At 43.2% G+C, this 14,356-nt stretch overlaps 1 protein-coding gene across 17 annotated transcripts in view; it reads left to right on the forward strand.

The window, feature by feature from the left end:
* The window catches only part of Sh3kbp1 (SH3 domain containing kinase binding protein 1), a 328,667-nt gene that overhangs the window by 269,859 nt on the left and 44,452 nt on the right, over positions 1-14,356 (forward strand). For all 17 annotated transcript variants that reach the window (XM_074063111.1, XM_074063114.1, XM_074063105.1 and 14 more), the window contains 3 exons: positions 4,846-4,897; positions 8,286-8,366; positions 11,020-11,179. In XM_074063111.1, the coding sequence (XP_073919212.1) occupies positions 4,846-4,897; positions 8,286-8,366; positions 11,020-11,179 (293 nt within the window). The remainder of the gene's footprint in view (positions 1-4,845; positions 4,898-8,285; positions 8,367-11,019; positions 11,180-14,356) is intronic.

Raw genomic sequence — 14,356 nt, forward strand, 5'->3', positions numbered from 1 at the left:
GGGCAGAATCAGTTCTGAAATTCTTTAGCAGGAAGCAAGTTTGCTTCCTGCTATCCTTACTCTGGAACATTCAGATCTGTTTCCTTCCAGGTAGTATAGTGGTAAAGATCAAATCTCTCTGACCTGTCCTTTGAGGGATGATGTAGATGTCTCCATCCACACCAGCAACTCCACACACAGGTAGATGCAGACACACATGTGTGCATACACGCACACACGCACACTTAGGTGTATGTGCCCTGCATATACAAAGACTATGGAAGGCATTTGATTCTCACAGAAATCAGGAAGTGTTGGCTCTTTGATTTTGTTACTGACATTTTTGTGTTGGCTCTTTTTAAAATGAATTCCCATAGTCTGGATATTGAGAGATGGTCCCCCTCTGGCTACTGAGGAGCTGTTGTCACCGCCCTTCTGGGCCTCACTTTGGCAACCGGAAAGGGGACTATTCTGATACCTGGGGCTCTAACATTCATCACTTTATTTAACACATATCTATGAACTGAGTGAGCTAAAACCTCCTGAGTTTGAAGCTGGAGCAGTTTCATTTTCACTATGGAGGGAGGAACAAAGGCCATTAAAAACTCAGGACTTCAAACTCTTGCCTGCCTTGAAGGATGTTTCTGTCTGTACACCTATAGGAGCTCATTAATGTCTCATGTCTGTTAAGCTGCACGGAGGACACCTTGTCCTATGCCTTTTCTGTAGGATCACTAGTCCAATTTCCTTTATTCAGCCAGTTGGACATTTTGAGAAAAATCAACTCAACAATCTCATGTCTTTTTCTTTGTGAATCATGAACTCCTGTGATGATTTTTTTTTCTTTTTTGATGGCAGTAGGGTTTGAACTCAGGGTCTCACACTTGGTAGGCAGGTGCTCTGCGACATGAACAATGCCTCCAGCCCTTTTTGCTTTAGTTATTTTTCATATAGGCTCCCATGTTTTTATCTGGGGCAAGTCTTTGACCCCAATCCTCGTACATATGCCTCCTGTGTAGCTGGGATCACAGGTGCATGCTACCATGTTGGCTTCTGGTTGATACCGGGCCTTGCTAACTTTTTGCCTGAGCTGGCCTTGAACTGCCATCCTCCTAATCTTCACCTCTCAAGTAGCTGGAATTACAGGCATGAGCCATTACACCCAACTCTGTGGCTAATTTTTTACAGCCACATTTTTCCTAGAGATTTATCTGGTCTGCCTTTTCAGTTCTGACCATCCTAGCTTATTGTTACATTTAAAAAAAAAAAAAGTAGATCAGGCACTGGTGGCTCATACCTATAGTCTAGCTGTTCTGGAGGCAGAGATAGGGTGGTTCACAGTTCAAGGCCAGCCCAGGCAAACAGTTAGCAAGACCCCATCTCAACCAATAGCTGGATGTGGTTGTGCATACCTGTCATCCCAGTTACAGAGGGAAGTGTAAAATAGGAAGATCATGGTCTAAGTCAGCCCAGGCAAAAAGTGAGACCCTATCTCCAAAATAACCAGAGCAAAAAGGGCTGGAGGCCTGGCTCTAGCTGTAGAGCACCTGTCCAGCAAGCATAAGCCCTGAGATTAAACTCCAGTACCACCAAAATTAAGAAAAAAAAGTAGGCCCTGTGCAGTTCTTCATTAATCTTTTGCGGGGACAGTCTGGAGCTGCATGGACCCTTGCCCCTGATTTTTGTTTAGAATTTAGATATCTTATTTGGAAACGTGCTCTTTTCTCATCTGAGGACACATGATGGCTTAAGTTTGGTAGAACCAGAGAAAAGTGAGGTCAGTCAAGGAACAAAAAAAGCAAACCATCTGTAAGCCCTCTTTGCTGGAGATCTTTGGCCAGTGTTGATCCAGTGTGGTAGATTGCTCACAGACTGTCCCTTCCTTTCAAAGGCATGCCCCATCTGCCTCCATGACAGCCACAGCTCCCAACACAAGTGTACACCTCTGCTTCCTCTCTTTGTGGTGTTCACACATATTTGTTAGTGCAGCATTTTGCATCTCCTCCCCACCCCCACCTTCCTCCTCCTTTTCCTTCTTTTCCCTTTCCTTCTTGCCCACCCCTGCTCTGCCCTGTCACACTAAGAAGGAAACACACAGTCATGGGTGTATATACTCACAGATCATCACTTTACATTTATTTCTTTTTCTTCTTGTTTTGTTTTTTGAGACGGTCTGACTATGTAGTTCAGACTAGCCTCAAACTCACAATCCTTCTGCTTCCATCTCCCAAGTGCTGGCCTTGCAGGCTTGCACCACCTTGTCTAGCCCAAATTTATTTCTTTTCATTCTTTTTCTGTAGATGTTATAGCAATGTTTTCTTCTTCCAACTTCTAACATATTACAGTTGCCTGTGTTTTTATGAACTCCCTGTGTGTGGTGTTACGGCTGTGCGATGGTTTGTCTTGTGGATGTTCTGTGGCAGGATGGACCCTTCACAGTGCTGAAGAGCACTCTCTGGCCTTGAGTCCCAGCCTAGTTCACCCCCTGCCTCATTAGATAGCTTGGTGACCTTGGGAAGTGACTTTATCTCTCAAAGCCTCGATTACTTCAACAGCAGAATGGGCATATAAATATCATTACCTCATTGAGTTGTCACAAGGATCACACAAGTCAAAGCTTACTATCTCTTCCTCCCAAAGAGGGAGATAACATTAATTGCAATTTATAGGTGAGAAGGATCAGTTAGGTGATGTCACTTGCCCAGTGTCCATGGCTAATAATGGTGATTTGTCATATGTTCTCCCTCATATGTGGACATTAGATCAAGGGCAAACACAACAAGGGGATTGGACTATGAGCACATGATAAAAGCGAGAGCACACAAGGGAGGGGTGAGGATAGGTAAGACACCTAAAAAACTAGCTAGCATTTGTTGCCCTTAATGCAGAGAAACTAAAGCAGATACCTTAAAGCAACTGAGGCCAATAGGAAAAGGGGACCAGGAACTAGAGAAAAGGTTAGATCAAAAAGAATTAACCTAGAAGGTAACACCCACGCACAGGAAATCAATGTGAGTCAATGCCCTGTATAGCTATCCTTATCTCAACCAGCAAAACACCTTGTTCCTTCCTATTATTGCTTATACTCTCTCTACAACAAAATTAGAAATAAGGGCAAAATAGTTTCTGCTGGGTATTGGGGGGGGGAGCGGGAGGGGGTGGATGGTAAGGGAGGGGGTGGGGGCAGGGGGGAGAAATGAACCAAGCCTTGTATGCACATATGAATAATAAAAGAAAAATGAAAAAAAAAAAAAAGAATTAACCTAGAAGGTAACACACATGCACAGGAAAAAAAAATAATAATGGTGATTTGTAGTGGCAGTCAGATTTTGAAACCCCACCTCCTGCCCATCATGCTATAGTGTTTACTCAAAGTAATGTGACTGGATCATCCAATTGTGAAGAACAGGACTGGAAAGTTATTGAATCCAGAACCTTCTGGGTCCAACATTGTCTGGATTTTATTTGAAACCATTTCTGCTTGCTGCCCAGTGGCATCACGCCCTGGTGAGTTGGGACTGTGACTGGGTATGTGCCTTTGCTGGTCCCTGTGGTAATACCACAGTAGTATACTTTTGGAGAACAGAAGATACTCCAATGGAGCTTGCTTGCTTTTTTCTCTTTTTTTTTGGTGATGGTGGTACTAGGGTTTGAATTCAGAGCCTCACGCTTGCTAGGCAGGTGTTCTACCACTTGAGCCACTCCACCAGCCCTCCAGCCCTCTCTTGTGATGTTTTTTTATTTTATTTTATTTATTTATTTATTTATTTATTTATTTATTTATTTATTTATTTATTTATTTATTTATTTATTTAAGATAGGGTCTTGGGAACTATTTGCCCTTGGCTGGCTTCGAACCTCCTGATCTCTGCCTCCTGAGTAGCTAGGATTACAGGTGTGAGTCACAGGCACCCGGCTTCCATAGCGCTTTCTTAAACTCAGGTATACGATGCCAAGAGAGGGTAAGGAGTAGTGTCTGCAGTGACATGGATCATATGCGACAACCCTCCCCATGCCCATCCTTCCATAATGCTTGTGACAGTGACATGGTTCTCTCCTTGCCCTTTGCCCCACTTTGCCCTTAACATGGCTGTACAAGATGGTGCTCTGGCTGGATTCTCCAGCCACTCATTTGCCCAGTCCAGCTTGCTCATCTCCCTCCCACAGTCAATTCTGGGTGACAAGGACAATGGCTGGTAACTTTGGATGAATGCCATTGATTGCATTACTGTTTCCATTACCTACAGAGTGACAAAAAAAAAAAAAAACAAATAGCAGCTGATTTGCAGAAAAGAAAAGAAAACCCTCCATTCCAGTTTATTACATGTGACAGTGTCAACTGATCTGTGGGTGACTTCACAAATGGCCTGCCGGCCTCAGCATAGAAAAGGACAGAGGCTGACAACCTGACTAGCTTAGTGAACCCTCAGCCTGCATTTTATTAAATGTCCCACATCCATAGAAGATTGGATTCTAAGTCTTCACAGTAACTCTTGTCGAATTGCTTGGTTATTCAGCAGATTAAATCTTAATTGCAAATGCAGTTTCAGCGTAGGAGTACCATTGTGCTTGCTGGTTTCAGGCCATTTTTGCTGAGCCGCACTTTTCCAGAAGGCTGTTACAAATTTAGAAAGGGGGAAATGGCATTTCATTTTCGATCAGAGTTTTGTTTTACCGACTGGATTTATTTTAGTGTTTGTTTGGAGGTGCCAAAAGCTGATCTCCCTAGAGAGAAAATTGCTCAATTTTTTGGAGAGGTTCTCTAAATTGTCCACACTGCACATGGAAAACAATGTCTGTGGTCCTTCTCTGAGATTGACAGCTTGCCAACAGTTTCATGTGGTATAATTTTGATTAATTTTTCAGAGACCCAAGAAACCACCGCCTCCGTCCGCTCCTGTCATCAAACAAGGGGCAGGTAATGTACTTTTCAGTTTCATCAAGTAAAATGTTCTTTCTTTTGCATATATTCAAATTGTCCTTGGTAGAGCTTAAGATTCCTGAATTCAAATGCCACAGATTGCCAAATTGGGACCTTATGATTTAGTCTCAGCAGGCAGATTTTAAACATACAGCTGCTTTTCCTAAAAACAAACAACAGAAAAACATATCACTAAAATGTGTCCCTGATACAGTGCAAAAACTGGGGCTCTCAATAAGAATGGTCAGAAAGCATTTTAAAATAAACCAGTTTTGTTTGTTTCATTTTTAACAAAGTGCTTTTGAGGAGAGAAGAAGCTGACATCCTGCTTCACCTATACTGGCTCAAAGGTCAGTTTAGGGCAGATTGTTTCTCATGAGCCATACTGTTGTTTTGTGTGTACAGTGTTCCTGGGTTTCAATGCCTGTCCAGTGTGGTCAAACAAAATTTGCACTTCATTTACCCCTCAACAAAAGATGTTTTCCCAGCTATCAATACTTTTCCTCCTGATTCCTTCTTAATCTTGAAGAATCCAGTTGACTTTTTTTGTATAGTTCAGATATTAAGGTTGAACAGTATAGGAAGAATGGATGTGATTGGGTATTTAGTAACTCATTGCACACTGGATTGTCTTAAAGATGATGATTCAGATTTCTCAATAGAACTTCTCTTTATAATTGTATGGGGAGAAATTCCTCCTTGAATAACTACTTAAGTAGCATTTTAAAAAGCAACAACTAAGGTGGGGAGGGGGAGAGAGGACAAAAGAGGGTAAGGGGGAAGTGAATATGATCAAAGTATATTATATATATATGTATGAAAATGTCATAATGAAATCCATGATTTTGTACAATTAAAATATACTAATAAGCTAGGTGTCAGTGGCTCACACCTGTAATACTACCTACTTGGGAGGTTAAGATCAGGAGGATTGTGGTTTGAGGCCATCTCATTCAAATAGTTTGTGAGACTCCATCTCTGAAATAATCAGAGCAAAATAGACTGGAGATGGGGCTCAATCAGTAGAGTGCCTGCTTTGTGAGCATGAAGCCCTGAGTTCAAACCCCAGTCCCATTAAAAAATATATATATATGTGTATATATATATATATATATATATACACATACACACACACAAATAAAAATTTTAAAGCAACAATTAAAACAGAAGAAAACTAAGGGGGTTTTATTTCTACACATTCACATTATCCTATTTCTATACCACTTAAAGTATGAACAGATTTCCATATTGGTTTGTTCATAAATTTATTAACAAAAGATTTTTGAGTTTTTTTTGGCTCACCAATTTGGGGAAAAAATCAGTTTGGCTCCACATTTCTTCCTAATTCCCTTGGGTATAGTTGAGAATTGAAGAGATTAAGCCCTAAAATGGGGTGTTAATTGCATCTCCTACTCTGCCCCCATCCCTGTTGGCATTGAGCAGTTTCACTTTGCCACCTAGTGGTTCTGGCTATATCAATATTTTATTGTGCTGAGATTAAAGCAGGCTATGTGATATTCTCTCTGAAGACCCCTTTCCCTCTAGGCCTTTGTAACTAGTTGGAGTCCAAGAAGATGAATCAAGCAGCCCAAGGGTCTGGAAGTCTAGAGTATAGTAATAGGATAGGATTCTTTTGTGTGTGTGTGTGGTACTGGGATTTGAACTCAGGTCCCTGTGCTTGTTAGGCATGCTACCACTTACTTGAGCCACTCCCCCAGCCCTAGGATAGGATTCTTCAAGATGGTCAAATTGTCACTTGTTTCTGTGTCTCTAGGAATAATACTGAATGTCTTCATTATCATTAGGAGACTACCTGGTAGTATGGTAGGCAAATTCTTATCCTTTTGAAACAATTTTACCAATGTTTGTGATGGGTTTTTGCCAGGCAAGACAAGGTGGCATTTGCTTGGATGAATAAATTCTGCTGCTCATTTATCCTGCTGAAGGATCTTGGGAACTGCTTTGTGGTGAGGAGGTAGATTTTTCCCCATCATCAACTTTCCTTTACCAAAAAAACCCCCCAAAAAACCCAGATGTGTAACTGCTATAAATCAGATATGGTACAGTGTTTGATTTGCAGTGAGTCATTAACGGGATTAAGGATGAAGTATGTGTTCGGTGGAATTTTGAAAAATTCTTTTTGCACCTAAGTCTGTGTAATTGATATTTGAATACCAAGCACCCATTTTGGGGGCCGGTCTTGTGAAGAGTTTATCAAACACTCAACCAAGCCTGTAAACAAGAGGGTACTTTTGATTGATTTGTGCTTTAGCTATTTCCAAAGTGATCTAACATGCCTGAGGCCAGTGGCACCAATAAGGACCTCAAGTGAGGGAGTAGCTGTAGTCCACATGGGTAAAGATGAAATTCTATGTGGTACATTTGGGGAAAGTAATACTTGAGAGATTCAGGCACAAGCAGAAAGGATTTAGGGAGAACCACTGTAAAATATCAGCATTTCCCTCAACTTAAAATTGTGTTCCAGGTACTGTTGTTGCATTACAAACCACTCCAAATTTAGTGGCATAAAATAATGATCACCATGCTCACAGATTGTGTAGGTCAAGAACATGAACAGGATTTGACCAGGATGGCTGGTTTCTGCTCCATCAAGTCTGAGACCTTGGCTGGGAAAACTGGACTAGCTGAGGCCAGTGGACCCACCTCTGAGATGGCTGCTTCACTCACACACCGGGCTCCCTGTGGCAGGGGTGCCTAGGAGACTGGGCTCAGCTGGAACTATAGGCCAGAGTGTCTACACATGGCTTTTCCAGGGTAGTTGACTTCTTACATGGAAGTTCAGTATTCCAAGAAATGAAGTGTAAGCTACATGGCCTCTTAAACTTGGAAGTTACACAGCATTACTTTAGCCACTTGACAAAGCAGTTACAAACGTGGTCACATTCTAGGCAAAGAAATATAGATTATAACTCTCAATGGGAGGGGTATCATACGATTCCAAGCCATATTTTAAAACTACTACAAGATGGAAACCAGATCCATATGAAACTCCCTTTTGTTTGTGAAGCATAATATCCAGTAACCCTTTATTTTGATGAATGACTTGTTTATTTCAACACATTCGCCATCCCACTCATTGATATCCTGTGACTATTTGTATATCTAAGGAAGCCAGGTTTAAAATATCAGAAAGTATTAGTGATGTTCTTATGAATTAAGGCTGTATAGGCAAGCAAACTTAGTGACACAGGCCGAAAATGACTTCTGCTCTGTTCTTAGGCAACTCGGAGTAGCCATATAACACTAGCACATAGCAGGAAAAAAGTTATTGCCTTGCTGTGCCTGATAAATATTTAAATGCTAGTGTGGCAGATAAATGAATAAAGAAAACATCTTCAGATCACTGTTATCCTTTCCCTCCTAGGTACCACGGAGAGAAAACATGAAATTAAAAAGATACCTCCCGAAAGACCAGAAACTCTTCCAAACAGAACAGAAGAGAAAGGTATGAAATCAATTCTTCCTTGGCACTTCTAGAACTTCTATCATGGCACTAATCCAGATTACCCACAGGATTTGCTTTTTCTTTAGAATATGGTGATTGTGAGTTTGTTTTGATTGCTTCTAGACATCCCATTTCTAAAGAAGTAGAGAGGGTGATGTGGCACTTTTTGGGGGGCCATATTTTCTCATCGAATGAAAACCAACCAGCCCACTAACTTAACACATAGTGGCTCTTCAGTGACATCTCTGCATCACCACCTTACCTATACCCTGAAGCCAGTGGACTGTTAAGTTCCTTGAGGGCCTGAAATGTATCTGATAATTTCCCCTGCTCCTGCCCTTCCCCTGTCCTAGTGCCCTGGGTGCTCATTCACTATTGATGGATGAACTTATCTTAGCAAAATTCCCATCCAGAAAAATAAAACCCACTCCCTCAGTCACTGCTGGGCCCTTGGCTTTCTAACACTGTCCTTGGTCAATAAAATTGGAGGGGAGGAGGAGGAGCTCGGTACTCAGTGTCTCTGAAGTTGGTCAGAAGTATCATTAGCAGGGAAGTGGCTTAACACTTTACAAATGTGTTTGATTCCCACCATTGGACTGTCTATCCCAAAGAAATCTGCAGGCTGTGAAAGGACAAAGGTGCCTAAAATTTGATTGATCACACAGTTTATGGGAAACTTGCTATGTTATTATTATGAACAGGAGGCCAAGCAAATTCCATTTTAAAAAGCAGTTATTTTGAAGTCACAAGAGAAATGCTGAATTAATGAATATAATTATTTAGAGATGCTCCTTGGTGGTCTCATGAAACTTTACTGTGAAATTTAGTATTTCATACCATCCTACTAAAAGTTTTGCTAACATTCAAGCTATTAAGAATCTTTACCTCTTTCCTTACAGTGACCAGGTAAAATTTGAGTTATGAAAGCTCATTGTGAAGGCCACATCTGTGTCACAGATCAGAAAAGAATAGCCATTTAGTGCATGCCCTATCAACAGCTCTTTGATAAAAACCTGTGTTGTGAAATAACCAAACACCATCTCCTGTCCTCATGGAGGACGCATGACTAATGTCAGGGTACCAGCCAACTCTGTGATAAGGACACTTCCTGCACTGGTCTGATGTGTGAACAGGCACTTTCCTTAGGTGGCCAAGTGGCCATATACCCCTGCTTCTTCCCCTTCTACAAGTCCTTGTTCTATATCACAATGGGTCAAGGAGGCAGAAGCCCTGATTAGAAGCAACAGGGAAGCCAGGGAACCAGTCCTGCCCTGAAACTTGTCCCTGTGAGGTCAGCACAAGTGCTCCCTCCCATTTATCCTGCAGGCTGCCTGCCAGGGGTTCCTATTCTTGTCCTGGTCCTGTTGCCCAGCAGAAGTCACCTCTGCTTAGCATTGCATCTGAGCCCTGTCCCCTCTAGCCTCAGCATAACAGAAAATGAGTTCTCAACACTCCCAGTTGGAGCGTGTTTCCCCACAGAAACATGTCAGGGATGAGCACAAGAATAGTTGCATAATACCTGATAGTGTTTCTAAAGTTTTTGCCAATCAGTCTGGGCCCCCAAATGACATAAAGTCTGTGTCTCCAGGTAAAAGGTCCTCTGAGGGCCACTGTACAAGTGAACAAAGGAAGCTTATCTGTACTGCAATGGGCAACTCTCTGAAGTCCCATCTTTATTTAGAATGTTGTGGATGTATGCTTTCTGCATCATACATGGGGCAAGGCTAGTTAGGAAGAGAAAACTTGAAGCTGTCACTGGACACTGCCCACTTTGGCTACCAGATCTGGCTTCAACTTTATCCTAATAGCTCTTGTCTCCAGAAAGCCTTAGAAACCAAATACCTAAGAAGTCTCGGTTTGCCTTCCAAGTTCAAATTGTGCACAAAGAGAATCCTGAACGAATTATTTCCTGAATTATTCCCCGTTTTATGGACTTATACCCTTTTCAGAGGCTAACCTGAGAGGTGTCAGGCCTGTTCCCACCCTACACCCAGCAGCAGCTCCTTTGGGCCATTTGTCAAATCCATCAACCATCTGCTGAGCATAGCCTTGTGCCAGTACTGCATAGGATGTTAGGGAGATGAACAGAAGTGAGCCCTGTCCTTAGAGGCTAGGAGCCTGTGGCTGTGCTGAGTATGCACATGCCCAGCAAGTGGCCTGTGTGTAAAGGCTTCCCTCTAATGCTCAGTTGAGGGAAGAAGTGTACCTGTGAGCGTGGGTCTAGCTATTGAGAAGGGAGTATGGTCATGTCACATTTCAGCCAGGCTTTTAAGAGAGAGTTGGAGCTTGCTGAGAGGGGCAGCAGCCAAAACGGCACTCTAGGCAGAGGATCCAGCCTAAGCAAAAGCCTGGGGGAAAGGGAACAGGGAGCTGTAGCACCACAAGTTTTTCTAACTTGACAAGGAATAAGTGATGCTCTTTGCTACCAACTTCACCTTTAAAAATGGCATCAGTGCGGGGCTGGTGGAGTAGCTCAAGCAGTAAGAGCACCTGCCTAACAAGCATGAGGCCCTGAGTTCAAACCCTAGTGCTGCCAAAAAAATGGCATCAGTGATTTTTTTTAAAGCAGGAAATAAGCTGTCTGCATCTAAGTACTGTCATTTATACTAGGTCTATCTGTTTTCTTTATGCTTCTTCAAACAATGACTTAAAGAAAGACCAGAGAGAGAGCCAAAACTGGATTTACAGAAGTCCTCTGTTCCTGCCATTCCACCAAAAAAGCCTCGGCCACCTAAGACCAATTCTCTCAACAGACCTGGCGCACTGCCCCCGAGAAGGCCGGAGCGACCAGTGGGTCCACTGACGCATACCAGGTAGTGCTTTGCTCTCACGATGGGTAGGAACAGACATGGGGCTGACACAGGGCACAGAACAGGCGTTTGAATGCTGCAGACCTCAAGAGAGAGGGAGGGAGAGGGAAGGAGAAAGAGGGATCAAGTTTCCCTTTTCTACCTTCTAGCAAAATTGTCTGAAGATGCCTCCTACTTCTACTCAGGACAGAAGTAGGTGCAAGGTTGTGGGGGAGGGGAAGAGGTGCAGTGTGACTTTCAGGATCAGTACATGAGGATTGGGCAGCCAGCATCGAGGCCCTGTACTCACACCAGGCATGTTCCTGTTAGAGCAAGGCTAGCAGCCTTGCTGCCTGGAGATGTGGGTGGCACATCCATCTTCTTCTCCTGGGTGTCCTGCTGGCCTTGGTTATGCACAGTTCACTTTCAGCTGTGTCCCCTGACCCTCTTGCTGTTCTGTGGGTTCTCATTCCATACCCCTATCTCCTTTGCTCCTCACTGTACAACCTGTCATGGAACCCAGGAGCTGGCATGGCAGAGATTTTCCTAGTGTGTGTGTCTCTGAACTCTAAGACCCTCATAAGTTTCAGATCAACCTGGCAAAATGAAAATTTCTCTTTTGTAATTTCTTTTTTTATTATTGTTGTACTGGGGGTACATTGTGACATTTACAAAAGTTCTTCCAATATATCATAGTTGAATTCACCCCCTCCATCATTCCCCTTTATCCCCTCTTCCCCCCATTCCTGGAATAGTTTCAACAGGTCTCATTTTTCCATTTACTGGCTGGCTGGGTACATGTTTCATTAATGTGAAGTCAGAGTTAATTTCAGAAATTACTGCATTTCAGAGCTGAGAAACCCACCAAAGAGTAAGGAACTATTCTCTCTACAAATTCTTTGCCAGAACTTTCTGCCATTGCATGTATGTATTTTATGTGTTGGTAGAGCAAGTCAGTAACCCAGAAGTCTTCATGTGTACCTGTCAATGTACTGGATTTTTTTCTTGTAAGCTAAGTTTGCATAGTGAGAGTTGTGTGAGGTTTTGAACTCTTGTGTTCAAATCAGACAGGCCTCTGGGCTCAAATCTCAGCCCACCTCCTAGGAGTGTGAGCTTTGGCAAGTTGCTGTCCTTCTCACTTTACTTTCTCCATCTGTAAATTGAGGATGTTAATAGAATGCACCCAAGTGATTCCCAAACATGTAGCCCATGCTTGTAAGTCAATGATATTTTCATTGTTGCTTGTCAAACTGCACAAACTGCAGTAAGAGAAGAAGAGTGTTTACTTAAAATTTTTTTTGAGGTACTGGGGTCTGAACTCAGGGCCTTGCACTTGATAGCCAGGCATTCTACCACTTGAGCCACAGCTCCCAGCCCTTAAACTTTTTAAATTGTGGTAAAGTACATGTAGCATGCAATTTACCATCTTAGCCCTTTTAAGTGCATGTTCAAGTACATTCACATTGTACAACCATTTTATCCTGTAAAAACCACATCTCTGTACCCATTAAGCAGCAACTGTCCCATTTCACCCTTCCCACATCCCTGGCAGCCAGTATTCTACTTCCTGTCTATGAATTTGAAATCTAGGTCCCTCATATAAGTGGAACCAGACAGTATTTCTCTTTTTAAGACTGACTTATTTCACTCAGCAACATGTCCTGAGTGTTCCTTTGTGTTGTAAGTTTGCTCATTTACTTTTAACAACAACTAAAACATACCCCCACTGCCCAAATATGGAGGCAGTACATGAAATGAATGATTGAGAGATGTCAGGATCTCTCAACCAAGGCTGATGGATACCTACATGCCTGTGTAGGGGAGACCTGCTGCCAAGCCGAACTCAGAGCTATGGTCATTTCACATGTGTAAGCCCATGTGAATAACAGCTGATTCACCTGTCATTCCACAGGTGTCTACCAAAGTCCAATCCAACAGTTGCTTCTTGGAGTGGCTCTTGAGGAAGTGAGTGGGACTGCAGCCCCTGTTGAGCTAGTGAGCCCCCCACACCCCACACCCTCTTCTGGTAGTAGAAGGCTTTTTGCACATGCACATGATGAGGCCACTTGATAGCCCCAATAACTTGAGCATCAGCCACATCAGTGATCCAGAAGCTAGCACATCAGAAGAAAAAGATTCTGTAAACCTAAATACCTCTGAAAAGAATATGGACTCTTTAAACAGGAACACATCATTCTATAGCTGGCAAAAGGAGAGCTGAAACCACATGCTACCAAATTCTGTTAGTCTCCAGGGGTTTCGCCCATTTCAGTGTAACAGTTTCTCAAATACTCCCTGCTGCTCTTTCTAGTGATCTAATGGAAAAAGAAGTGGAATTATCACTACTTCCTTGTATCCCAGAGTTTCCCTCAGCCCTCTGGTTCATCGAATGGGGCGTCTTTGCAAGCCAGGGAGAAGCGTGTCACCCCAGCTGCACTTTTAGCCCACAGAGGTCCTGTTTGCCTCCTGCCTCTGCAGAGCCTTCTCTGCTTCCAGTTCTCCTCACATCCACTTGTCAGGAGAGTGGGTTGCCAAGGAGGATGCACCCCAGGACTCCATACAGAAGCCAGTGGGAGATGTAACTTCTTAATGTTACCTGTGTCATCTGAGCAGCCATGGAGAAGGTGGCCAGTCCCCAACCTCCACTCACCCTATAGCTACCCAGTTTCTAAGACACTCTTTGTAGAAGGATAGGAGAAGGAAGAAAGGCCTTGAGACTCCTGCTCAACCCACTGAAGGGAGGGCATTGCCCGTTCTTACCCAGTGGCGCTCAGACTTGAGCTGGCCTCAAAATCATCTAGAGATCTGTTCAAAGCAGATCAATGGGCCCCACCCCTACAATTGTGACTCAGTAGGTTTGTGGTGGACCTGGGAATTTGTATTCCTCTTAAGTTCCCTGGGTGCTGCTGCTACTAGAGTCCACACTTTGAGATTCTCTAGATTCTCCTATGTTGGTGATGGTGCTTGCTCCTCCTTCCCTGGCTGCCTCTCATGCCCTGATTTCCATACCAGTCAGCACTCTCAACTCTGGAAGCTTCCCTTTTCTCTCATTATTGCTCTCTCCTCCAAATGCCTGACTCCCATGTTTAGCCTAGTGCTGGGCCCCATGCTTTGCCACTTGGGATGCGCACACCCCCGGACTCCTTTACCAGATTTAAAGCAGATCAAAAATGTGTTTTGTCATCTCCACATGCCTTATAG

This window comes from Castor canadensis, chromosome X (assembly GCF_047511655.1).
Source record: "Castor canadensis chromosome X, mCasCan1.hap1v2, whole genome shotgun sequence".
NCBI lineage: Eukaryota > Metazoa > Chordata > Mammalia > Rodentia > Castoridae > Castor > Castor canadensis.